The sequence below is a fragment of the Anguilla anguilla genome, chromosome 16 (assembly GCF_013347855.1).
Source record: "Anguilla anguilla isolate fAngAng1 chromosome 16, fAngAng1.pri, whole genome shotgun sequence".
Taxonomy (NCBI): Eukaryota; Metazoa; Chordata; class Actinopteri; order Anguilliformes; family Anguillidae; genus Anguilla; species Anguilla anguilla.
The window spans coordinates 19,334,777-19,360,948 of record NC_049216.1 but is presented as its reverse complement, the minus strand read 5'-3'; the positions used below and the strand labels follow the sequence as shown (position 1 = coordinate 19,360,948).

At 42.3% G+C, this 26,172-nt stretch overlaps 1 protein-coding gene across 1 annotated transcript; it reads left to right on the top strand.

Annotated features, from left to right (window-relative positions):
• The first annotated feature begins 1,133 nt into the window (after positions 1–1,133).
• Positions 1,134–26,124, top strand: arih1 (ariadne ubiquitin-conjugating enzyme E2 binding protein homolog 1 (Drosophila)). The gene is made up of 14 exons (XM_035395423.1): positions 1,134–1,613; positions 8,423–8,490; positions 10,708–10,852; positions 13,869–13,961; positions 14,496–14,551; positions 16,200–16,266; positions 16,567–16,673; positions 17,141–17,183; positions 19,364–19,435; positions 19,524–19,654; positions 21,103–21,160; positions 21,899–22,159; positions 22,660–22,772; positions 23,150–26,124. Exons 1-14 carry the CDS (start codon positions 1,329–1,331, stop codon positions 23,232–23,234), a joined length of 1,584 nt encoding a protein of 527 aa, XP_035251314.1. The 5' UTR covers positions 1,134–1,328; the 3' UTR covers positions 23,235–26,124.
• Positions 26,125–26,172: the final 48 nt, after the last annotated feature.

The following is a 26,172-nucleotide window of genomic DNA, read 5'->3' as shown; positions in this document are numbered from 1 at the left end:
TCAACTTTATTCAAGACTCATCTTAAAAAGAAGTCCATAGCAGGTAAAATAGACAATATATTTTATGATGATGTGACACGTAAGGAACACTAGAGATATACTCAGCACATTTTCTGAAACAACAGGAGAGAGGTTGTAAGGCAAAATGACATTTCAACAATCCACAACATTTTATTGCTACATTGTTTCTCGTGATGGCCATGAATGGTTTGTGAACAATTTATTTTTTTGTTTTTAGTTGGTCTTCATGCAAGACGAGTCTTAATGCTACTCACTCTGACTTGTTTTCATAATTCCTGTTCAATAAGAAAGTGATGCCAAAATGAATGACTACTTTGGCACAAAAACACAGCCCAGACCAACTGACTTGGCCACTTATTTTTAAGTGATTTGGCCTGCCTCACATGAACACATTGTACCTTATCAGACCTGTGTTTTGTAGTTGTTCCAATGACCTTTGTTTGCATTTGGATAAAAGCATCTACCAAAATAAGGTAATGTAATGTAACACCCCAGTGCAATGTGAGGTGCACTATAACAAAATGTCATCTTTCGGATGTGGCCTTAAACCAAGGTCTTGACTGACTTTGATTACTAAAGATTCCATGGAACTTATCAAAACAAGAATAGGGGTTTGCCTGTTCTGGCTCTGGCCAATTAGCCTCCAGTTTACTTAACTGAATTCTCTCCCCCAAAAGTCTCTATTGTGTATTCTAGTACAAACTAGCTGTTGTGAATCACCCTTTTAGATGCCACATATTGATGGTGTTTCAGGTGAACATCATTTCAATGTGAAACAGTTGGAGATTGTGAATGATGCAGTACAAAAATGACAGAATTACGCTTCAAAATATGAATTGGCATTCATATTCATTCATTTATTTTTTATTATTTAACCCATATGTGTTTCTGTAACGTTATAGCTGTAGTACCCACGTCAATTTCCCCCAGAAAAGATTATATTCTTGGTTACTATACTGGTAGTAGCTATCTTTTCGCCATCTAAATGCCACACTCAATATGTCTGATATCAAGTGACTATATACTTGTTTTTCTTTTGCGCATGTGCCAACTTTAAAATTTCTACCGACTTTATTGAAACCGTTTCTTCGGGCAAACCATTTTTTGCCTGTACGCATGACGTCAGCCGTCGTCAATTCATGACGCCGCGTCCCTTTGTTGGCTCTGAAGCGACGGCGCTTGTGTTGTTATTTTTTCTGCGGCTGAAAATCAGAAGTCTCATATTATTTTTTGTGTTGTTCTACACCAGCTAGCTTCACATTTCTTGCTTGTACGTTTTCCTGTCACATTCTTTATCTAACACAGTAATGGACTCGGACGAGGGTTATAATTATGAATTCGACGACGAGGAAGAGGAATGCAGCGAAGACAGCGCTGAAGGGGAACCCGAAGACGACACCCTGGAGCTCGGGGAGGTGGAGCTGGTTGATCCTGTAGTGGCCGGTGGTGAGCGAGACGAGTGTGGGGAGACCGGAGGAAGTGGGTTAGGGCCTGGTCAGGATGAAGAAGACTATCGCTTCGAAGTATTGACTGCCGAACAGATCCTCCAACACATGGTGGAGTGTATCAGGGAGGTCAACGAGGTCATCCAGGTGAGGTGTTTTGAGGCAAGCCGGCTACAGGAAAGACCGAGGATGTTGGAAAGTCGGTAGGCCACTGTGTCTAAAGCGAACACTGATACCTAGATGTTGGCCTCTGGTGGAGGATTAGCAAACTACGTAACTGCCTGGCTAGATGGATTGCTTATAAAACCTGATACGTGTTAACTAATGTTTGATGGCTACCTAGTTTGTCCAATCTAACGGTCATTTACGTTACAAGTAACAGTTAAATACAGGGTCCCCTGTTACCAAGTTCAACGCATTCTAAATCGGTCGTCATATGTTACTAGTTAGCTAGCTAGGTAGCTGCCATAGACATGCAACCCACGGTATCTATTTTTTATGTAAGATTTTGCCATTGCTGTTGCCGGCAACGTTCATAGCTAGCTAGACTATCAAGCGACAATTTATTTATCATATCCCAATAACTATTTGAACCAGTTAGCAGCTAATATCCAGTTGCTTCATTTGGGCTTAGATGCCGATTGGTCTTTAGTTGGCTAACTTTAGTCCCCGTTTCGAAGTAACGTTATTTACTTAACCAGCTAACAGGCTAATCCTAAACTTGAAAGGCTATCGTTAAATAGCTTGCGAGCCAACGTTAGCTAATTATGTGTCGGTGGAAACGACATTTTTCGTTATAAAACCGCTAATTCGTTTAGTACTGTTGCTGACTTGCTTACACTGAAATAATTTGTCGCGAATTGCAGACTAGCTACATCTGCATATCTATTCTAGTAATGTTATTTCTAGCTAGCTAGGCCTTACGACAATATGGCGGAACTGATGCTTCTTCATGTTGACAATGCACTTTACTGAAATAGTATTTTATTTAAAAGCGTGTATTGTATGTAGCTATGCATTAGGAAATTCGAAGTGCATCAGAACCTGAATTTAAATCGATCCCTGTCAACGGAACAGCCCGTCAGTTTTACATGGAAAACAAAGTGGTCTGACAAGCTACAACTAGCTACATAAACCACCCAATGTTAGCACAATACCCAACTGAGCATCAAGAGAAGTCAGACAACTGACGATTTCCAGCTGGGTTGGTGGTCTTTCGTGCCATGAACAAACATATTACTCATGTATTTGCATTGTCTGTGGAAAGTTACACACCTAGGTAGTTAGCTAGCAATATTTTCTTAAGTTTTATCAACATGTTACGACTCCCTTTCAGCCAACTGTGTTGCAGGCTAACGTCAGACAGTTTAACTTTAGAGAATTCGGGATTTATCGAGGAGTTATGGGAATTCTTGGCACCCACAATGGGCCGTCCATGCGTTTCCATATACTGACGTTCTGAAAAGTAAATAACGTTATGCATACATGTCAGCTAACTTCACTAGTTGCTATGACGAAATACTCTGGGGTTTCAACAAGTCAGACGCTTTACCTTAGGTTAGGTTTGAAAAAACGCATTGCTTGGTAACTTATAACACTACAGCCAGCTGTATTTATTGTAAACTCAGTAAATAAATTTCCTTCCAGTGCCATTTAGTTTTTTTTATTTCATATGGCACTTCATTGACTTAGAACCAACTATATGACTTCTGCATAAGCTACGCTTAAGTTATCTGCGGCTGTGTATTGTATTGGGTCTGTATTGGTCTTGGACCTTTATTGGTTGTTGATGAGGTTTGGGTCACTAGATTCTCAGCATACCATTTAACACTACGTTAAGCAGTATCAGGGATGCAATCCATTATAAGGTAAAAGAAGGATACACTGTTAATTTGTAGTTCTTATGTTGTATTTTCAGTAAACCTACAAAGAAACATTTGGAGACATTGGTAGGACCAGAAAAACACTTATGTGTCTGATAGGGGAGTTACAGTAGCCTGTCAAGATCTGTTTTCAAGATCACATTGTGAATTAAGGACAAAAAACTTACAAATTTAGCCACACCCATTGGGTGTCATTGATTTTTCTGCTGTGTACTGCTTTGTGTTTCTTATGTCAAACCTCTCATATGTGGCTTCATTCCTGTTCCAGTTTGATGCACCTTTTTAAATCTTAGCATATGAGTTTAGTCATTACCTTTTCAAGTACAGTAAAAGATGCCTGCTCATTTTAAGACGATGTGTGAGTGGCCTTCACATTAAAAAAAATAAAAAAAAAACCCTAGTGGAACCCCACTCCCATACCCTCTTGTACACATCAGTTCCAAATGATATATTTTTCCAAATACATTTCCTACCAATACTGTATTAGTAATTGCCCATCCAAACCTGACTCAGTGACAAGGTCTTTATTGGCAATAACTGTATATGTTCTGTAAGCAGTGTTGCGCAAACACCTTCACCTCCTGACTGTGGTATTAAGAGCTCAAGCTCAGTAAACACCCCCATGTTCATGTGTGGGCAATGGCCTGGGTCCAGTAGAGATTAGCTGTCTTGCTGGACCAGAATGGATTCTACCTCTTCATGCTGATTAAGTACGTTTACTCTCTTAAAATGTCTGCTTGAATTCTGAATGTGTTTTGAAATTTGTTAGAATTGGCTTACTTGCATATCCTTGCTTCTCTTTGGTTTTAAGCTTCTGAGAGCAAACTTGTAGTTTTAGCCTTTTAAAAATTTTATTGGACATTTCTAACATCTGTCAGGGATGGCAATATAGCACAATTTAACTGCCACAAATCCATGTATCACTACAGTGATCGCTATATCTCTGCATTTATAGATTTTCAAAAAGTATTTCTGTCAAACCAGCAACACAACTGGTAATTGAAAACAATGAAGTTCTAGAACACTGACTTATAATTTAGAACAAAGCATTACAAAAACCTACTCTTCAAAGGGTTTTAAACAGCTATGACACTGAAAAAAACTAGTTGTAAAGTAATAGTAAACAGCAGCTAGTAATCTCACTCAAGTACTTGATCAACCATTTTTCAAGTGAACAATTGTGTTTGCATTCAGTAATATGTCTAGACAGTAGTGTAGTGTGTGCATGTGAACTTGGCAATACATTTCTTGCATAAAATGTAAACTTTTTTTTTACTTCACTGCAGTGGTGATAAACTGAGAAGTAGGCCTAAGTGCTTGTTTTTTGTTAGCTTTGTTGATCACTGTAGGAGGCTAGTATGATGTAGCCACACAAGCCAATAGCCCTCACCCATAAAATATAAAAAGTCAATTGGCTATATCACATTAAGGTGTTTGTCCACAATACATAATTTAAAGTTAAACTGATATTTTAATAACAATATTTTGATTTCCGGAAATACATTTTTTGGTTGTCCTGCCTACTTATGTTTGTCAGAGCTATCGCTGCAGGAGGTTGCCGTTTGCCATTTCACTTATAGTTATTCTCACGTGTTGTTAGATGTTCCCAAGTTTTGTAGCTTTCCTAAACGTCTTCCTTCGCTCGTCAGTCAGACACACAGGAGTACCAATTTTGACTCTGTACCAACAATACTGAAATAAAGCGAGTACGGTACCGTTTTCTGAATTTTGGCATTTGACTTGGTACCGAAGTCTAGGTTCCTGTGACATCCGTAGTGGGGGGCTCACTGAACTACAAAGTCTTGTTTTTTTTTTTTGTCCTTGGCCGGCACTCGTTTCGCCAAGTTACTTTGACTGCCCACAACAACTGTTCTACTCAGTGATGTTTCACAAAATTATATCTCATTTGGTTTTCAAAATTCTTATTTGTATGTGTGTCATTATATATAGCCTATTACATTGTCGCCCCATATCGGATACATATTGTATCATAAGGTTCCTGACAGTACGTAGATCTGCAAGATATTCCTGGCATCAGAAGACATTTGAAGAGTGGTTTTCTACCTATGTAGAAATATATGTATATTAATATCTGTGAAAGATGCTACGTGCCAGTAGGTGAAGCATGGCGGTAAACGCATGTGACGGAAGGGAACGCCCCTTTCTGAAATGATTTAATGAGTAATTGGGTTTATCAGTATCGGAGCTGAACATGATCACATGGAACATGACTCAATTGAAGGAGTTCCTCAGGATGTGAATGCACTCTGCCCACAGTCTTCTGCCTGAAAGGCTGTAGGAGTTTTGACTCAGATGGGAGGAAGCTTTTGTTCTTATGAGGGAGGATAAACTGAATTATATCTATAAATATTTATCAAAGTTGAATGAGTTGTGTTGATGAAAATAAAGAGAAGAAGTGTGCAGTATTTTGACGAAATGTATTCAAACGATTGTGTGTAATTGGAACGAGTTGGCTGTAACTGACACATGCTAAATGCATCGTGCCGTGGCCCAGTTTTCAGCCCTGTGCCAGTAGTTGTGCTTGCTGAGAGATGGCGGAGTGGAACAGCTGTGGAATTCCCCGCTGCTATCTGTTTGCGTACGGCGCTTTGTGCTGCCACTTTATATTGGTCTTCCTAATGGCCCGTGTCATCGCAGTATTCCGTCCTTGTCCATTTCTGGTATAGCAGTGAAAAGCAAACCTCCTTTTTTGCAGCCCATTTTTAGGCCTTCACAATTATTGACTCCTCCTGTCTTTTGCTTTTTCTTTAAGTTAGACTTGTGGCCTTTATTCTGCCAGTGGATGCAGAGAAGATTTTCCTGCTTATGAGGAAACGATTGGGTCCTCTGTTTTGCTTGGTAACATGCTGTTCATCCCGTAGTCTAAAAATAGGCCGACGTTTATACGCTGCTCTCGTATTTTCTGTGCCTCGACATCAGCACAAAGGGACGCAAGCCCTCACTCATGGACCCCAAGGTTCAGTTCTGTGTCCCTGAACAGTTTGGCGTTCAGCTTCACACTTGAAAATAAAGGGAATTAAACCCTCTAGCAAACAGCAGGCTAAAGTCACGCTGAATCTTCCACTGTATGCTTAAGAGTGCCGGCCTCAATATAAGCACGCAGCTCGTAAAGGTACACGCTTGTTTTCCTTAAAGAACATGTCTGTAAATAAGTGGCTTGTTATATAACAGCCCATTTATGAATGTGCAGTCTAATCTGGATTACACTTGTTTTGCTGTAAGCGACCCAAATGACAGGGGATGTCCTAAATGTCAGTGTGTTTATGGATACGCTTAGTTATTGATGAATGATTTCTTCAGTCCCCGGTTTGTCATTTGAGGACTGTGAAGGTACACAGCCATTAGCTTTTCACAGCATTACCATGGGGGACCCAAACCAAGCTTTGTTGCTCATCTAGAGCTCTATGTATTGGTTATTTAGGTTTTATTAGAATTGTGTGGTTTCTGCTTCCATCAAGCAAAATTCTCATAGCCCTCTGAACCGTGAGTGGGCTCAGTTTGTGCATTTTTAAAGAGGGAGCATGAGTAAAAGGAAAGGAGGAGGGGCAAAAATGTAATTATGGGCAGTTCCCTTTAACACTTTTTGGCCTCATAGCTGTAGTCTATTTACTCACGTGTCCTATTTTAGGACTTCTCGAAAACCATATCGTGTTAAATGGTGAATATTGTGTTGCCTGGATAAATAAGCAAAAAGGGAAAAAAATGCATGATCATCCAAATCAATCCAGTGGAAATGTTGATATTTGTTTGGTGAATAAACTTTTTTCTGGGAATAGTAGTCATTGTGCACAGACTTCATTCTCATTTTTTACTGGATAAATATGGCCCGAAGTGTGCCGCTCCCATTTCCTCCTCATACTAGTGGCTCTAGAAACAAAGAGGGTATAGGGTTGGTGTTTTTGTCATTTCCTGAAATAAGTGCACTGTTCTGCAGATGTGCAGATGCAGACCTTGCGGGCATTGTCGCTTTTAGAACAATCTTATTTCAATATGGCTTCCCTTACCTTGAAAACAGTCGCTGATGCTCTGATCACTGACCTTCTCAGCTCCTGGGTGAAGGGACGTTTGAGCCCAAAATGCAGGCCAGTGTTAATGCTGTGCACCAGCTAGGTCTTCCAGGTGCAGTGAGATTTGGTGTGTTACCTAAACACGTGTATTACAAGGTCATCGTTTTCATGACCTCATGCCAGGAGTCAGTTCTGGTGATTGTTTGTGAAGAAACTCATCTACAGCATCGACAGCAAGCCCAAGAGGCGTGGGTAAAGGCTCTTAGCTTGCATTAGGCCCATGGAGGCATCTCCACGTCACTCTCCCAGAGCTGGGCTTAGTGACTAAAGGCTGCGTATAAACGGACCTGTTGAGACACAGGTGTTCACAAGGAGGGTCCAGTACATTTAATTGAGAATTGATATCATTTATCAAGCATGAAGAATCTGAAAAAGAAACACTTGCTTTATGTGCACAAAATAGCATATGTATAATAATGCAGTCATATTATTAAATAGCATGTTTTCATTGGCAGTTTTTCAAGAATCTTTCCTCTAAAGTGCCTAATGTGTCTTTCCTCTGCTTAACCAGGATGACAGGCCTTTAATGCAGTGCTATAATTTATCCCTATGAAACAGTGTTGCCACTGAAACAGCGTTGGATTAATCAAGGGATCTTGCTCTGGGCCTGTCTCTGCAGTAGTCTTTAATGTATGTCTGTGCGATCTATGCCAGGGAGGCTAAGGCATTAAGGGAATCAATGGCAGTTTATAGTAATATTTGTTTTGATTATTTGGAAAAGTTTTTTCTAACGTGGGGAAGGGAAGACCTGTTTAATGCTGCAGTTCCTTTTCTGTTGCATTGCTTTTCTCTTATCTCAGAGACACATCTCAGAAATGATGTGTGCAGTATGTGCTTTTTGGTTTGTTTGCCCCAACATAAATTTGAGAATTCCTTAGACAAGCTTTGTTAACAAAATATTATTTTTACATTACAATCACTTAGGGGAAGCTCTTAGCCAGATTAGTATTGGAAATCATGATTGAATTCTGTCCCTTTTTTCCAGAACCCAGCAACTATAACAAGAATACTTCTCAGCCACTTCAACTGGGACAAAGAGAAGCTGATGGAAAGGCAAGTTGCGTTTTTTTCTTCTTCTTTGCTTTCCTTTGCTCTGTTCAAGATCTTCACATATTTTTTTTGTTTGCAATTATTAGATTCTCAGAGTGATAGCAACAATAAGCTAGGCTATATTATTATAAGAATGTTTGTGCTCATATAATGTTTGTGGAGCAATCATGCCCCCCAATTGTATTTACCAGCAGTTATGCTGCAACCTCTGCTATCCACTCTGGGAAATGCAGGCAGCCTGCGCTCTGCTACGAAGCATGGGATGTTAGCTGGCACTTTATATCACGCTGCAGTTCACTAGCTGGGCTCGCGCAGACATGTGTCGGAGGAAGACACTTCATGTGCAGCTTAGCAGGTGGGCTTCCAGGCACCCGACTGACCGTTGGGGCTGTCTGGTGCACGATGAAACCCAATCATTCTGGCCAATCAAAACCCTTCATTCCCTGGGCAACACTGCAGCCAGCTGTGCGTCACACTGCAGGCCTGCCGGCCAGTCGGCACTGGCCATAGACTAGAATAGTGCCTTAACAGGATGAGCCACCCAGCAGTCCAGCCAGGTCTTTGCCAGTTCTAAAGAATTTATTTGACAAGTTCTCACTTACGTGAATGGTGTTCTTTCACAAGAAGTTATGGTCCTTCCTGCACTGATATAGTCACCAAAATGCAGTGTTTTAATCATGTTCATAGAATTTCTGTTTTCTGCATAATTGTCAGCCATATTTGGAAGATTACTTTCTTGTGTGTATTTTAATTTATTTAATTTTTCTTTTTTTTCTTTTCTTTTTTTACAAAATCTGAACGTTCAAAATTTCATATCTGTCTTGATGAAATTAAGGTAATTACTTTTTATTTTTTACAAAGGCAATATCCAGCTGACAAATTCAACTGTGGCAGTAGGTCAGGCTGATATTGACTGTACTTCTTTTCCATATTTTTCTAGTTTGTTGTTTATCCACTTTCTTTTCTCCACTTTCCTGAATAATGTTACCGAGCAGTTGTTTTAAATCTCCACAACAGATAGTTTCCATAAAAATATCTTAAAGTGAACATCTGGCATAAGAGTTGTGTTTATTTCAACTAAACAGCTCTCAGTTACTAAAGAACAATAATGCCTGTGTGCAAACAGAGGTTCTAAAGAAGGTGGAGGGTTCATCCCTCCCGTTTGACCTGCTGCATTTGTCATCGTGTTCAGGCTGTCCACGCTGGAGAATGAAAATCCAGTGCGTTTTCACTTGTGCATTTTAGTCAAACAGCATAATTCCCCCAGCTCTCACTGAGCCATGCTGTGTTACCTGTGATTAGCACAAACCATGTTAGCTGCAGATAGTAAATGTGTGCCCTCTGCATAGGGTAGATTAGTGACCATCTGGATGTACCTCCCTCCTTATTCTGTTGGATAAAACTTTTGAAGAGTGCCATCTATTTAATTACTAACATACCAGTAAGTGTCACAGAGAATGTTAAATAGAGAATGTTAAGTGTATTAAATTGCTGGTTCCATTTTTAATTGCCAAGAGCAATTTCAAAGCAGAAAATGTGTCTTGAGAAATCGTTTCTGTAGGTCTGTTGGCAGTTGCGCAATTAAGAAATAGGGGCCCTGCAATTAATGGTATGCCATCACATGGAGTCATTCCATTGTATTTGGGGTAAATAAATTGCGCACTTATTAATTTGCATGAGGTGACTCTGCTTCCGTAGATTTTAAAACAAATTGATTCGGAAATCAGGATGTCTTCTCTACACCAAAAATGATGAACACAATGGCATTGTTGTCTGTGTTTCTGTCACCTGTGTATCATACTTCTGTGAACACTAGGCTGTATACAAAGATCTCATAAAAATACTTCAGGTCTTTCATGGGGCATTCTGAAGGGCTCAAGTCTTTCTTAATATGTTGAAGAAAACTGGCCCATCCTTGCTGTGTTTTTGTAGGCTAACCTTTCAGGGAGGGTTCCATGTTTATTTGGATTTGTTTCTAAATCAGCTTTGTGAAGTGAAATGTCCAAAACCCTGCTGTAAAATAGGCCTGTGGGATCAGCATGAATCAGCTCAAGCTAAAGCAGGGAGCTTCCACTATAGAACCAGATTTGAGATATGTAGAATTGGTGCATATGTATTACACACACATATATACAAACATGAATCATACACACACGGACAGGCACTCAGGGGCCGTGGTTAAAGTCAATCTTAGCTCAACTTTTCTTGTTTTCTCCACAGGTACTTTGACGGTAACCTGGACAAGTTGTTTTCCGAGTGTCACGTCATAAACCCCAGTAAGAAATCTCGGACACGCCTGATGAACACCAGGTCCTCAGCACAGGACCTGCCCTGTCAGATCTGCTATCTGAACTACCCCAATTCAGTGAGTGTGTTCAAACGGCCCTTCACTCTTACCTCACACCCTGCACGTTCCTCACACTCATGTACAGCTACTGTGCATCAGTGGAATACAAAAGCCATTTTCTACCCATTTCCTGCATCCCACTATGTCTTCTTAATCTTTACTTGTACGGAAAACATCGAAACTCAAACATTAATAAAACTCAATGGCTGTCAGTAAAAGTGAAGTGTAGCCTAGGTGATAAGCTGTGATCTGACACTGGAACAGTCAGAAGTGTGCTGCATGCCTCAGGGCAAACGGCACTAATGCAGAGAATAGGCGGGTCTGGATAGAGTGTAACTGACTGTATTGCATTACATTATTGTCACATCACTGTAAGTGGAGCTCAGCTACCTCTGGTGCTCAAGGCCATTAGCACGGATTGCTAATGAACTGCTATCCTGACTAATCGCTTGACAGGATTACTAAACTTGTACACAGAGCAGCACACATCAGTGGCGCTCTAATTTCCAGCTTTCAAGACCTTACTAGCTCCTGTGCTGCCTTCTTGTGGACTTTATATGACATATCACAGTCTTGTATAATCAGCAGTCTATAGTCTGAAATATTGTAGTTTTCATGGTGTATTTTGACTGAGTAACAGTCATACCAAGGTCTGTACTGTTACTCAGTCGGCCATCATCAGTGTGTTTCCTGTTCTTGTTGTTAGCGTTCAGTTTTGTTGCACAGATTTCTTTCCCCCATGGCTGGAGATGTTTGGTTTTGCCCCTGAAAATCAGTCATCCGTTAATAACATCGTGTCTGTGGATGGGAGAGCGGGAGAGTGTGGCACTTCATGTGCTGCCAGGTCCCTGGTCCCGGCAGCTGCTTGGCTTCATGCTGTCTGAATGTGACCTCTTTATTTAGCGCGTGGCCTTCCTCTCGTACGGCCTGCAGTTGCGAGTGGGATGACGCTTGTGTTTTCCCTTTGTATAAAGATCCTCAAGACGGATTACTCAACAGGATCCTCGGAAATGTATTTCTAAATGGTTTGGAGAACAGCCACGGTCTTGTAGCCTTTAGGCGGACTTGTTCCATAGACAGGACTTTGTCCCGCGCGTTTGATCTGCCAGGGGGGTCTGAGCAGAAAAATAAGGTGTTTGTTTTGGCTGGGGGTGGGGGGGCGGGCAGATTATCCCCTTTTATATTTTCAGTATCTGTTATCATGCCTTGTTCTTCTCATATAGCCATATGAGGTTGCGTGTTTTACATGGTTTTAAATACGTGGCATGACTGCTCAGCACCGCGGTTTCTTTGTCAGACCTCGTACCCCTTGCAGACCTGCTAAATTGAAGCTCTGCCTTCAAGACTGCGTAACCACATTCTGTCTTGCTTTTCGAGTGTGTGGTATGTCACAAGATCAAGATGTACTTTTTCTTTTTTCAAATTGATAAACAAGTGCTGGAAGGTCTGCCACAAGACATGTTTATTCTGATTGGCATCCTGCTATACAGTCGCAGTACTGATTGGTCAAAATGTAAGTGCCATGTTAATTATTCAGTAAATATGGTCTCAAAATGACTAACCCCAACTATTCTCATGGGCAATATAACAGCTTGATTGTTTCAGGATATGCAATCTAATTTAAAATCTCATGAATAAAATAGGTTTACCAGTATTCGATTAGCTTCTTTACATATTGTTTAACCATTTAAAAAAGTGTTTTGTTTTTGATTGCACAAGGTCTTTGGAGGCATTTTGACATCTATAGAGATGACATTTTTCTTTAAATTCGGTGTTCAGTCTTGCTTATTTTAAATAAAACACCAAAGCTGAATTGCAGTGTCCAGTTAGGGGTTTTGGGAGGGAGATTTCACCATCTTCCTGCTGTCATGCCTTAACTTTCCTCATCAGCGCAGACCTGCAACTCATAGAGCTCACAGTGAAAGGCTTGAAGAGCTTCCATGTGAAGCAGAGGTAGCCTGATTCATGCAGCGATTTGCTCATGCCATTACTCTCTTCTCACTGGCTGTTTGATTATATGTGTACATTTTAATTATCTCTGTTTGAAAGCATACAGAGTGAGCACTGAGTGCTGTGTGTGGAATATTTGTGTATTGCGGAAAGAGGAAAAACTGAACCAATGGCAGCCTGATTCTAGGAACTGATGAAAAACACAATAACCCATTAGTGTCTACATCTGCTAAATGATTAATAGTACCATTGTATTGTGTGTATCTGTTAAAAGGGTAGTTCACCATGAATGAATGAATTTTCTCACCGGGAGAAATGTCTCTTGACCTGACAGCTTGACCATGACCTTGACTCTGACCTTAACCTTGACCTGACAGCTTTCCGCAGTGTCTTTCTTGCAGATTTTATTATTCTATCAAAACCTCAATTCAAAAGTATTGGATTGCACTTTCACTCTCTCTTTAAATGGACTCTATCCAGAACAGTGGGTAAATTAACCCAATATTTGTGGCACATTCTCTGGTGAACTGTTATGAGGTTTTTGTTTTTAGCATCCTCATTACTGAACTAAGGGTTAACTGGTTGTTTCACAGAATTGATTAAATGCTGCTGCTTTTGTAATGGCTGTTATCAAGGCATTTGGTTTTTGTGGGCTTCAGCAGGATAATGTTTCAATTAACTCCAAAAAGCAGTTTGTTCAGTGATGTTGTTTTCAGAGCAGATGTTGTACATATGAACAGCTTTTTATGTCTTACTGCTAGTTATTTCCTAAGGTTGCATAGGAAATGGTCCCAACTGAAAATAATAGTAAACATTATTTTTTAAGAATAAAATCTCTGGAGGCATAGTGTTACTGTAAAAGCTTTAGAGGTACTTGAAGCGCATTTTCTTGCTAAAGACCGTAAACACCACATGCCCCAGCACCAGAAATTAAGTCAGCAGGCTGTGAGAAACTTGTGTTAATTCTTTTAATATAAAGAAAAACTTTCTGGGCCAATTGAAAACATGCACTGAAACTGCAATTAGATTGTAAAAACTCAGAAAGTGAACTATCACTTTAATGAATATGCTCTTTTGTCTGCAGTACTTCACTGGTCTGGAGTGTGGTCACAAGTTCTGCATGCAGTGTTGGGGCGATTACTTAACAACCAAAATCATCGAGGAAGGAATGGGACAGGTACGCATACACAGCCTTCCATTTTCATTCCATTTTCATGTCCGAAGCCTCCCAGCGCTGGTAGTACCAGTTGAATATGCTATTCATTTTAACAGATTTATTTATGGGGGTTATGTAATCTTGGCGTGCTACATGGGGATTTCCTGCATCACTGAGTCACACAGCAGTGTTTTTCTGGAGAAGGTGTATTCAGCCTGACCGCTGAACTGGGAGGCGCTCTTTCTCCGTCAGCTGGCCGACGCATTCTGCTGAAGTTTAAAAGGGTCAAGAAAGTGCCCTGTCCTAAACAGTTTAACTTTCAAAAACAAGTGACACTTAATTAGTTCTTCCTGTAACATGAATCCCAAAGACGAATCCAAGAGTGACAGAGTGTTCCAGAAGCTTATATTAGGCTCTAGGTAGGGTCTTGGGAGCTTTGTTAAAATACGCTGTGGATATAGTATTGGACAAACACATTAAAGTTCACTGGCAACTTTGTTGAAATTGGAAGTCTTTGGTATCTGCTCCTCTGAATTTAAGCCTTTTTTGTTCCAGACAATTTCCTGTCCAGCTCACAGCTGTGATATTTTGGTGGATGACAACACAGTCATGTAAGTATACACGTGTTGAAGCTGATCCAGCCCTTTAGTGTTCATTTCAGGCATTAGATAGTTAATGTGATTTTCCAATTCTGATGCCATGAAACTGGCATTCAACAAAGTGCAGTTCCTCAAGAACCTTTAATTTGCACTGAAACAAACGCAGGAGGAACCATTTTATCAACTGCCTGTTTCGGCAGACAGAGCCATCACTGGTCACAGAATTTGACTGCGTACGTGTAAGAATAGTCAGCACGTACAGTGATCCCATACCAGCCCCCCTTTCATTGGTCAGTAGCACCACCAAGCATGTACTGGCCTTAAGGTGAGCAGCATTCAACCCCTAAGAGAAGGGAATCAGTCCATGACTGTGATTGCTATGCATCGATTCACAGTGCAAGGCAAAACGAGTCAGATTTGACTGCATTTGACTGCATGAGAAAGCCCTGGCTGAAGATTAGTTTTAACCTTTAGCTACTCGCAATGTATCCTAAATGAGAGCTGGTGAGAAGGGGCTGGAGTGGGGGGAGTTTGCACACCGGTTACATTCTGCTTCACTGTCAGTTCTCCCTGACCATGCTCTCTGGCCTCCTTCAGTATCCGCTCCCATTCGCAAGTAAACGGCACTGATCTTAATCTCTGGATGTCTGCCTCCCCCCAGCCCTAATGCTGGCAGTAAATGGCCTTAACCTACATCCTGTTCCTGGTCTGCGGTTAATGATGCAGGTCCAGCACCAGCCGACTCTTCTCCTCACTCACGGAAGACCTTCACAGACGTTAGCGAGGCCAAGAAAAGCAGTGCCGCGTTTCTAGCGTCCGCATTGGCTGTGCAGGCATAGCTGCCCCAGATGAGCTTTTAATGTTCCACACTTCTGGCAGATGGCTTGACAGATAAAACCGGCTGATAAGTAGCATTTCAGAATCAGTCCTGTTTTTAAAGAAAGAATGAAACTGTGAAACTACTAGCTGATAAATGGACCTGGAAACAGATGCCTGTTCTCTTTTAAATGGACTTGCGTTTTTGTGAAAGCGTCACACCTTTTGCATGAGTGCATTTTATGTGTTGCTGCTATCGTGCTGCAAACAAGGGGTTTTTGGCTTTCTTGTAAAATATCACAAGTTCTATTCTGATCACAACAGCAATTTAAAAGGTACAGACAGTGATTCAATGTGGCACAGAAAACATCTACATATGGTCATTTGTATGTTTATGTTGGAAAGCGAGAGCAGCTTGTTCATCTACATCTACCAGTAGATCATTACAGTATATTACCTGTGTCTTATGTATGATGATTACAAACAAGCTTCAACAACAGAACTACAGAATAGTATTTATCTGATAAATTACAATATGAACCTGCTCTTGAATATAAATCCTCGAATGTGACGAGATCAAGATAGGAAAGATTGCGATACGATTTGAAAGATTAAGACAATGACAAAGAATGCTTTGGTGGTCTATTTGGTGGCCTTAACAGGGTTGGGTTAATTTTAAATTTTTTTTGGGTGAATCTAACTGCAGTGGAATATGATTCTGTTTACACTTTAATTTATTTAAATGCACCCCAATTGCCATTTACACACGTTCTAATTCCACGGTAAAAAAAAATAGAATAATAATAATATTTAATAATATTATAATATTTTATTTCCTTCTCAGGCGACTGATAACAGATTCAAAAGTGAAGTTGAAGTACCAACATTTAATTACCAATAGTTTTGTAGAGGTAAGGTTTTGTTTCTCTTTCATTTGTTTCTTGTTCTACAGTGAAAGTCAGGAAATGGCAGCAGGTTTACTGTTTGTGTGTGGAGTCTTTTATTTCACCTTAAATCTGTATGCCGGTGAAGAGAACAGGTGGTCTTTTGTCATTTGAAAGAAAAAAACTTGCTTTGAATTACTCAGACAATGGATGTGTAATACCGACTGTATCTGTGACTCACTAATGTGGTAGCGTTGGCGCTGTAAGTCTTTGAGTGTTGATTTAAAGTTCCTGTTACCAGTTACTGACCTTCCCTCCTTTCTTTAGTGCAATCGACTGTTAAAATGGTGTCCTGCTCCAGACTGCCACCACGTCGTCAAAGTCCAATACCCCGACGCCAAGCCTGTAAGGTGTAAGTGCGGACGCCAGTTCTGGTAAGAGACTTTGTAAAATGTTTGTTTTACTTTTTGGTTCAGATGCCACAGTAAGCCCATTCATGAGGTTGCCACTGTGCCTCTGATTCCTAGACTCTGTGCTGGAGGAAGGGTAATCGGGTTAGCCAGCATCATTGCTTCCCTGCCAGGATCTCTCATGCCTAACATTTCAGATACTTTCCTGTTTTGGCCAAGCCACAACAGACATGTTTGTAGTGACCCTTTTCAGTCTGGAGCTGTGGCCTAATCCCTCTACCTGGAGCACCCTTGTAATTCAGCTTTAAACGGATTAACACAAAGTCTCACATCCTTCTGCACGCTTAGATAATGGCTCAGGCAGTTCACTTCCACTTTCCTGAACACAGCCAATGGAGCCAATGTCAAAAACCGATTTGCACAGAAGATTCTGCTTTGAGCATTATTGTTGATTCGACATATTTCAATGACACTTCTTTCCTCAATTGCAGCTTCAACTGTGGAGAGAATTGGCACGATCCTGTCAAGTGCAAGGTATGCAGGAGTGTGCTGTGGCCGATGTTCTTAGACGGCAGGGTGGGAATGCAAATATTTGCCTAGTGGGTAAAATACATGAGCATTCCAGGAAATAAATATTTAAAACATAAACTAATGACTTTACATCTGCAAGAGTTGTCACTCATTTGAGTAAGTTGAGCTGAATTGCAATGTTCCTATAACCGTCATCTCTGATGTAGTGCAGTATTAAATTTTAAGCAGATGTCTAGTAGTATCACTGCAGGAAAACCTACCAGCTCTCACAAGAGGCACACGAATAGGATGGTTCAAGCCAGACTTGATATGGAATTGAACGTGTTTATAGCAATTTTGAAACGTCTGACCTGCAGACTATCCATTAAAAATTGAACAGATTTGGCCTTCCTGAAACAAACAAATTTTTGCTATCCTCTCCTAGGAGTTAGGGTTAGGGTTTAAAACTGAAACTATTTGGTTGTAAAAATGTTGAATTATAGTCAGCATTTTACAAGCAAATAGTTTCAGCTGCTGTGTAACAGGCAGGTCCGTTAATGCGTTCAGTGTGGTAACCCCCTTCTGTAGTATTGCTTTAAAGTAAGAAGAGCCATACACAGAGTGCTATTGCAGTAGACATGTTAGAATGAATGTCCATCTACAGTCAGCGTTAGCCCACCTGGCAGCTCGAGACAGATCGAAACAGGAAACTGAGATGAATCGCACTGTAGTGTGTTCACTTATTTACTCTCATTCGCTCGAGTTAACCTGGCTGACGCTGCCGGTGCTTAAAGTGTTCCTCTGACTGTTATTGTATCAAGTTTCATGGATTAATTGGCCTTTCCAAGAAATCCCAAGGGTGCTAGTGGGTGTGTAAGGCTGGAGCTCGTTTCCATGTGAGCGGATATGCGTGTGAGAAGATGTGTGAGAAGAGCTCTTGCACCGTGGATGGCAGTGGGGTGTAGCTCCCTCCTTCAGCAGCTGTTCAGAGGGCCGACGGCTAATTTGTGCAAAGATAATGCTTCCCTGAATTATTACAGGTGTGGGTTGCTTTGTCACTTGTGAGCTGGTGAATTTAAATTAAACAAAAAAATTGTGTTCCATCTCAATTTTGAAGCAATGCATTCTTTAAAAAATTAAATAAAATCAGAATTCTGATCTTTATAATGCCAAATCGCATGGTTTTATTATGTAAATGGATGTACTGCACATTTCATAGAGTTGTTGAAAAAGGAGTCCTCTTTTAGGGGCATTAACAAAGGTCCCTTTTCTGTACAGATGTCTTAAATTATTAATTGGTTAATCAGTGATGTCCTCTGCTGTTGGCTTTCAGTGGGCTGAGAAGAGAAGCATTTACCATTTAAATGTGAATTTTCTTATTAAAGTTGTACTTCTGATATCAAGGAAAAATGTGAATTATTTAAACCAAATGGCACATTTTATGAGAATGGAAAGCTTGCATCCTCAGTACTTGGAATAGGACTATAATGGCTGCAGCCAAAGGTTATGGAAATGCTGTGTCTTTATAATGAGTATTTGCTGTTCATTAAAACTGAAATGTGTATTGTGCAGGGAAAGTTGATAAAGTGTGCATTGGCGGCAGTTGATGTGGTTTCCTCAGTTGAGCGTTTGTCCTTGGGCATAAGCCAAGCGGAGCGCTGTTCATGAATAAGCTTTGTTTCTCCCTGAACAAAGACCTGGTGTCCTAGACTACCACCTTCCTGCTCACCTGGCAAGGAGGCCCCTGAGAGGCCTGCTGTCTCTTAGGGGTTGTCATGGCGGCAACAAAGGGCACATGTAATGAGTGTGTTTTCACTCTGATTACAGGCCTCAGGCACAAATCATGTCGGATGCAGATATGCTGGCTCTAATTTCTATAGAACATATTCCATTTGAACTCTGGATAGTTAAAGGTTGTTTTCTTTTCTTCTTGATTCTGTTCCATGGCAAGTAAAGTTTGAAACACCTCTTTCTGTTCTGTAGATGATGTGTATTGTCCTACACTGGTATGACATTGCCTGAGCGAGCATAATGGGAGGTTATTAGCCTGTACTGTGTATAGGTAACTCGCTGTATAGCAGGTTTTCAGGTCTGTGTGGAGCCAGTGTCTGATGATGTCATGGCTGCAGCCTGTGGGGAGTGAAGGTTTCGGGTTGGCCTCACACTTGTGTGTTTGTTTTCTGTTCCCCCGCGCCGTTTGGTAGTGGTTGAGGAAGTGGATTAAGAAGTGCGACGACGACAGCGAAACGTCCAACTGGATCGCGGCGAACACGAAGGTAGGCGAGCGCGCGGCCTCCAGCGTTCCGCCCTTTCCGCTCGGCGGCCCGAGCACAAGTGGGTCTAACCCTGCCTTGCGTTCGCCAGGAATGTCCTAAATGTCACGTGACCATCGAGAAGGACGGAGGCTGCAATCACATGGTGTGCCGTAACCAGAACTGTAAAGCGGAGTTCTGCTGGGTGTGCTTGGGCCCCTGGGAGCCCCACGGGTCTGCCTGGTGAGTGCAAACAAACTGCCCTTTCCTGCTGCCCGCTCACTGCTCAAAGGCGATTGGCCCCTCAAAGACTGATGATTACCACCGAGCGTATGCTGACCATCACTGTTCCTCGGGGTAGGTTTTGGACCCAGTCGATGCTTACACTTATGGAGTCCCGGTAGTCATCTTGCCAGCCTGCACGCCACCGAGTGAGGCTGACTCTTATTCCGCTTGTAGAGCCGGTTTTAGTGCAGGGTCTCATGACTGCATCGCGCTGCTGAAGTCTGGTATCTCAGTGCAGTCGCTGTGCGTCCCTCAGTTTTAGCTGTGAGCAGCAGGACGCGTGCTGTGCCTGTGGTTCTTACTGCTGCTCATTTAAAAAATAAAGTTTAATTGCATTTCACTTCCCACTGCCAGATGCATTGTATTCAGATGGCAATGCCAGCCTCGTACTCCTCTGTCAGCATTTTCCTGCTGCCTTGGCCAGGAACATGTGCAGCGGCCTCTGAATGGTTTGCCCTCGTTGGCCTCTGTAATGAAATTCTGCTAGGCCCTGTAGGACATGGGGGTGTTCTGGAAATGCTGTGTTTGATGTTGTAGGCCCATATTTCAGTTATAATTATGCATTTATATTCTCACGTCTTCTCTGGTTTTGTCATTTCAAATAGCCAGTTTGCTGTTGGTAACTACTCCCCTGATGTTCGTAATATGAAGGGTTTCTATTGAAAGAAGGAAAGTGGCATTATTTGTGATGTTTGCTACTCCGCTATCTAAAAAACCCACATTTCAAAAGTTTATATCTGTCGGCGCCATTTATGAAAGGCCGTATTTGAAGTGCCACTCACACTCTGCCTTTTGAGTGCGGTCTGTGCTTCCTGTAATCCTACAGTCTGCTTCACCGAGGGGCATCGTGTAGCGGCTGAGGGACATCTCCAGATTAGCTGCTCATTGCAGGAGTCGCAGGCAGGGGTCGTTGGCTTGAGAGCGGCTGTCTTTATTAAGGGGCTGCTGTTCCCAGGGAAGCTCAGGGTGTGGTGTTAACTGCAGGGGATGCTCAGGCTGCTGTGCATGCAACAGACCGTTTCACCCCCACCGTTGCATGTCTGCTGTGTGCCCCCCCCCGGCGTGTCCCTTTTCCACGCGGTGCTGTGAGAGAACAGAGCTCTGCATGCCGCTGTCCCCCTTGCTCCCCCCCCCCCCGGTGAATGCAGGCCAGCCGGGAGCAGGTGGAGCAGTGCTCCTGACTGCAAAGGGACGCGTGGTTCAGGTTTGAAGATCATTTCTGCCTGTTTGAGGACTAATTGAGAATGGAGGAGTTACTTTTCAGCTTGGAACTGAAGTCTTGAGTCTCTTCTGCTATTTATTTTTTTTTCTTTTCTTTAGTGTGCTTAATTTAACACGTTTGCATCTTGCCAGGGAACTTCATGCTTGTCTTGTTTGTTCCTTTTTTTTTCTTTTTTTTTTTACAGGTACAACTGCAATCGCTACAATGAAGACGACGCCAAGGCGGCGCGGGACGCGCAGGAGGTAACCACTGATCCGGAGGAGCCCTCGCTCTGTCCGTCGCCGCCGCTGCGCTTGGCCGTGCGGTGGGCTCAAGCTGGGAGCGTTCCTGCTGTGGAGACGAACCTCGGCTAGTTCGCACAAACTAAGTGACATAAAATGACGCGTTTGCGGAGAAAAATAAGCTCTGCGTTAACTTAGGCCACCGGTCTGCACGTCTCTGCTGGCCGATCTAGCCTGGAAGTTCACACTGACACGAGCAGGCAGATGGCCTGCAATTGGTCTAAAATGTCACATGGGTGGGCGGCTGCCCTGGCTGCGCCCCGCCTCGCTGAGCGAGTGAACATGCAGTCTTCTCTTCCTTATTGTCTTTCCTACTGCGCTAAACGAGCTACACCCACGTTGAAGTCACAGCGCTGTCTGTCTGTCGGAGTCCCGCTCCTCTACCGCAGCCGTTCTCATTTGTATTCTGCGTTTGCTGTGGTAAACATGGCCGCCTCTCTGTTTCCCGCGGTTATCACTGCTGCAGAATGTCGATTGCGCCACCCAGTGGCGTGGAGTTCGAACCTAGCGCGCACACACATTTGTATGCGCCGCTGTGTTCGGCCGAGTCGGCCTTCTAATCCAGTATACTCCCAGCTTATGGGTGGCAGGGCAGGAGGTGGGAGTCTGTGCGGTAGCGATCGCCCTGCGGACAGGAAGCTGAAATGAAAGGGCGGTGACTAACAGGCAGTGGTGTGTGTGTGTGTGCATGCCCCACAGCGGTCCCGGGCAGCCCTGCAGAGGTACCTCTTCTACTGCAACCGCTACATGAACCACATGCAGAGCCTGCGCTTCGAGCACAAGCTCTACGCCCAGGTCAAGCAGAAGATGGAGGAGATGCAGCAGCACAACATGTCCTGGATCGAGGTGCAGTTCCTCAAGAAGGCCGTGGACGTGCTCTGCCAGTGCCGCTCCACCCTCATGTTCACCTACGTCTTCGCTTTCTACCTCAAGAAGAATAATCAGTCCATTATCTTTGAGGTGAGCGCTTTGTTGTGCTGCCTCCAGGGCCTGGCATGCACCAGCTGCACGGTTTCAGATGGCTTTTCCAGACACTGTGGTCCCCAGCCCAGTGACTCCCTGTGTCCTTCTGTGTAGCTCCCTGAACCCCATCCTTATACGCACGCACACACTGTGATGTAAGATTCTTCCTGCTTCCATTTTAAAACCTCCGGTGTGCATAATTAATGCATAAATATCTATATATCAAGCACGCTAGGGCATAGAGACTGCCATGGTGGCACACAGTGCTGAGTATTCCCTGTTATCTCCTGGTGTCCGTTTATGCTTTTGTGAAAGAATGATTGAGGTAAAGTTCTCAGGCTATTTGCACAGCGTTCTGCAGTTTATTACTAAGAAAATTGCCCTTTACCAGTATATTTCCCCAAACATGCTTACAAGGAGTGTAACTCCTTACTGGGTTAGTGCAAACTGGCTGGTTGCGTGCAATAATGGAACATATCTTGGGTTTGCTCATGTAGAACAATCAGGCAGACCTGGAAAACGCCACTGAGGTGTTGTCTGGATATCTGGAGCGGGATATTTCCCAGGATTCCCTGCAGGACATCAAACAGAAAGTTCAAGACAAGTACAGGTCAGTGAGATGGCGTTGAAAGTGGGCTGTGTCTAATTTTCATATGTAATCGTGTTTGTGTGTGAGAGAGAGGGTAAAGTATGTGCCTGCCATACAAAAGTGACCTCCAAGGCAGGTTTCACTGTGTGTACACACACACACCCAGATGTATGCATGCATGTGTCCACACACAGTCCACTTTATTAGGTACACCTATGTAGGACACCCTTTTACCTCCAGAACAGCCTTCTTAATTGCATGGCTTTAACAAGTTCCTTCCTTTGGGATTTTGGTCCATACTGTTCTGTCAGAAAGGGGGGATTTTGTCTGAATGCTGCCGGTGGCTGAAAGGGCTGTGGTGGCAGGCCCCTAACCCCCGCCCTGTGTCCTGCTTGCAGATACTGTGAGAGCCGGCGGAGAGTGCTGCTGCAGCACGTTCATGAAGGCTACGAGAAGGACCTGTGGGAATACATAGAGGATTGAGGACTAATCCCCCGTGCACCACGAACTCTGAGGAAAAGGCTCTGTCAAACTGGAGCGTTGATGCAATTAACCTGGGGCAGCTCTGACTGCTGCTGCCCCTGCTGTTCAACACCAGAAATTGCATTTTTCCCCCCCCTCCAGTTTTGTTTAATGGAAACTAAATTATACAGGAATAAGGTAGAATATTGAAAATATTAATTGTACAACAGTATTGTTAGCAGCAGAGTGGAGTGTGAAAGACACTGAAAAAAAACATAACCCCCTACAGGCTTGTATTGTATCTTCCTTTGAATATTTTTTTTTTTTTGCGGATGTTTTATTCTGTTTCCATTCTGGCTTTTATTTCCTTTAGTGTGGGGAAATGGACTTTGCTATGAACGCAGCTTTAAATGTCCCCGCCCGTGACTGCTGTACGTGGTGAGGTCCCCGTTTGGGTTGTTGAATGTTGATTGGCTGATTGTAAGGGGCAAAACCTTTTTGGTATATAAAAAAAACCTGAGCAAAAAAAAACAAAAAAACGAAAGGAAATCGGTATTTTTCAATTTGTAAATAATGCATATGCATGGAAGTTAAAGAGCAAGCGTGGCACGTGTTTGCATAATTTTTAAATTTAAAAAAAATATTTATTCTTTACAGATATTCAAAAAAATATGTATATTTGCTGTGTAGTTGAAGTATTTCTCCCAGCTTTTTATGTAGAGGGTGTGAGGATGGATGTTTGGCCCAGGACAATTGAATGATCCCTCCCCCCTTCTCCGTATTGTCCTCACTGCAGTACTTTAAGATGCTCAGAGCTCCAGACATGCCAAACCACATCTGGCAAGCGATGGCATTTCTTTTGTTGGTAATTACAAACCCTAATTTAATACGCGAGTCAGTTGAGTTTGCAGACATGGATCCAGAGTTCAGTCACATGGTCGTAGGGCTCTTTTTTAAAGTCTCATTAAAATGTGCTGCAACCGTGGAGGAAACGCAGGATGAGTCGGCGTAAAAAAGGAACTGGATCGTTGGAATGAACCCTCCTCCTGCCTCCTCCAGTCCAGTGTCCCTCTCCCACTTCTTGTCTCTTATTTCAAACCCCCTAGTTCATTTTAAAATGTTATTTGATTTCAAAATGACATAAAGTTGTTTAATTAGAGCAAAACTGAGTGACATTCACTCACACCTTTTTTCTAAGTCCCCCGTCCCCTGCTAGACCTGGATGCGGTGGTCATTGTGTGGTCTTGAATGCACCTTGTAGCAATTTGTGTGCACGTGTGTGTGTGTGTGTGAGAGAGGGAGAGAGAGAGACAGAGTTTGAGGTGTAAGAACGTGGCATGTACTGAAAGCACTAAACAGGCGAAGGTTCAAGTCATTAAGAGTGAAGTTGCGGGCTTTCCGGACGGTAGTGATGGCAAGGCCACATTTTTATACCATGCCCCACCATATTTTATTTCCAGAGAGGTTTAGCGTGGCTTAAAGCAAGCCGCACTGCTGGGCTCAGTTGGATGCCAGAGGGTTTTTGAGTCAGACAATTACAAACTTTCTTAAAATTGTATTTTATTTGTTTTGGTAGCGCACCTTGTATTGAGACATTGTTCGACATGCTCTGACGCTTTTGCATTTAAATGCATACAAAAAGCTGTTTGCACAAGAATGTTCAGAGCAACTACGACATGCCGTTTCTTTAAAAGAGTACTTATTCACCAGTTTTGTTTTTTGTACGGGACTGGGAAAGGGCTCAGTGAAGCCCTCTGTCCCAAAATGGTGCCCTGCGTGGAAGTGGCCTCAGTGGGCCTGTCTCCTGAAAGTTGGCAAACAATACTGAAGGCAGTGCTGCTCGAGGGGGGTGGGGGTAGATGCTGGAAATGGCTGCTGCTGCTGGCAACAAGGTAAAAAATAAAAATAAAAAGAGACTCACCAAAGTGTGAACCATCTTCTAGAGACTCTACTTTTTTCTGTTTCTGATGTTCTGGTAGGATGTGAGAGTTCAGATCCATTTGCTTTTTAATGTGTTAACCAGTCTTACAAACAAAGCAGACGTTTGTTTAAAAAGAATATTAAAAAAGGCCTCGACTGTACTATTTAAAATAAATGTCATGAAAAGAGAAATCTTGTTACTGGGAGTATTGTGTGACTCATTAGGAGTATATTAAGTCTAAAATAAGTGCATACCATTTTTTCCATTATTAAATGAAACCTGCATATATTAATATTCTTAAAACAAATGTCAAACATTGTGTACCTCTATTTAAAATGTATTTGCAAGCGAAATACTATTTGAAAACAGTAGGGGAACACTGTTATTGTTTTCATGTTCTCAAATGTTTTGGAGTAAATGAATTGGTTCAGTGAAATTGCCATCCACTACTTGTTGACCAAACTACAAAAGTATGGGGGGAGGTGGGGAAAAAAGGATAAACCTTCTTACCTGTATTGATCATACCCACAAAGTTTGGACTTATGGATGCAGTTAACTGCACAGCATTCATTGGTGACTTTGGTGTTATGCTTTGGATGCAGGTAATGTGGAGTATTCCCAGTGAATTATCCTTTCTTTATGATGGGTGGTCAGTGGATTTCTCCAGATGTGTGGTTATCCTCACACTCTGCACACCGCGATGTTAGCTGGAGCCACTGCTGTACTGCATTTAGGGGTCCCTTCTGTCTTCAGATTTTTTGCTAATTACGTAAGAACATTTCAATTTAACATTCACGCTAACAAATGCAGCTACGTACATTTGTTTGAAATGACATCCAAACAATTTGAATACTTTTTCTACATGTTTTTTTTTCCTTTGAGCTATTACAATTTGTTTTATTATTTACATAGTGTAAAAAAAACTGTGGAAGAATTGAGTTGTCTGTTTTAGAGAAAACTAATATTAAAGTGCAAAATGTTGCAAATGTCCCCGTTGCCATTTGTTTTTGTCCAGCTTATCTCTGTGAGGACACTTGT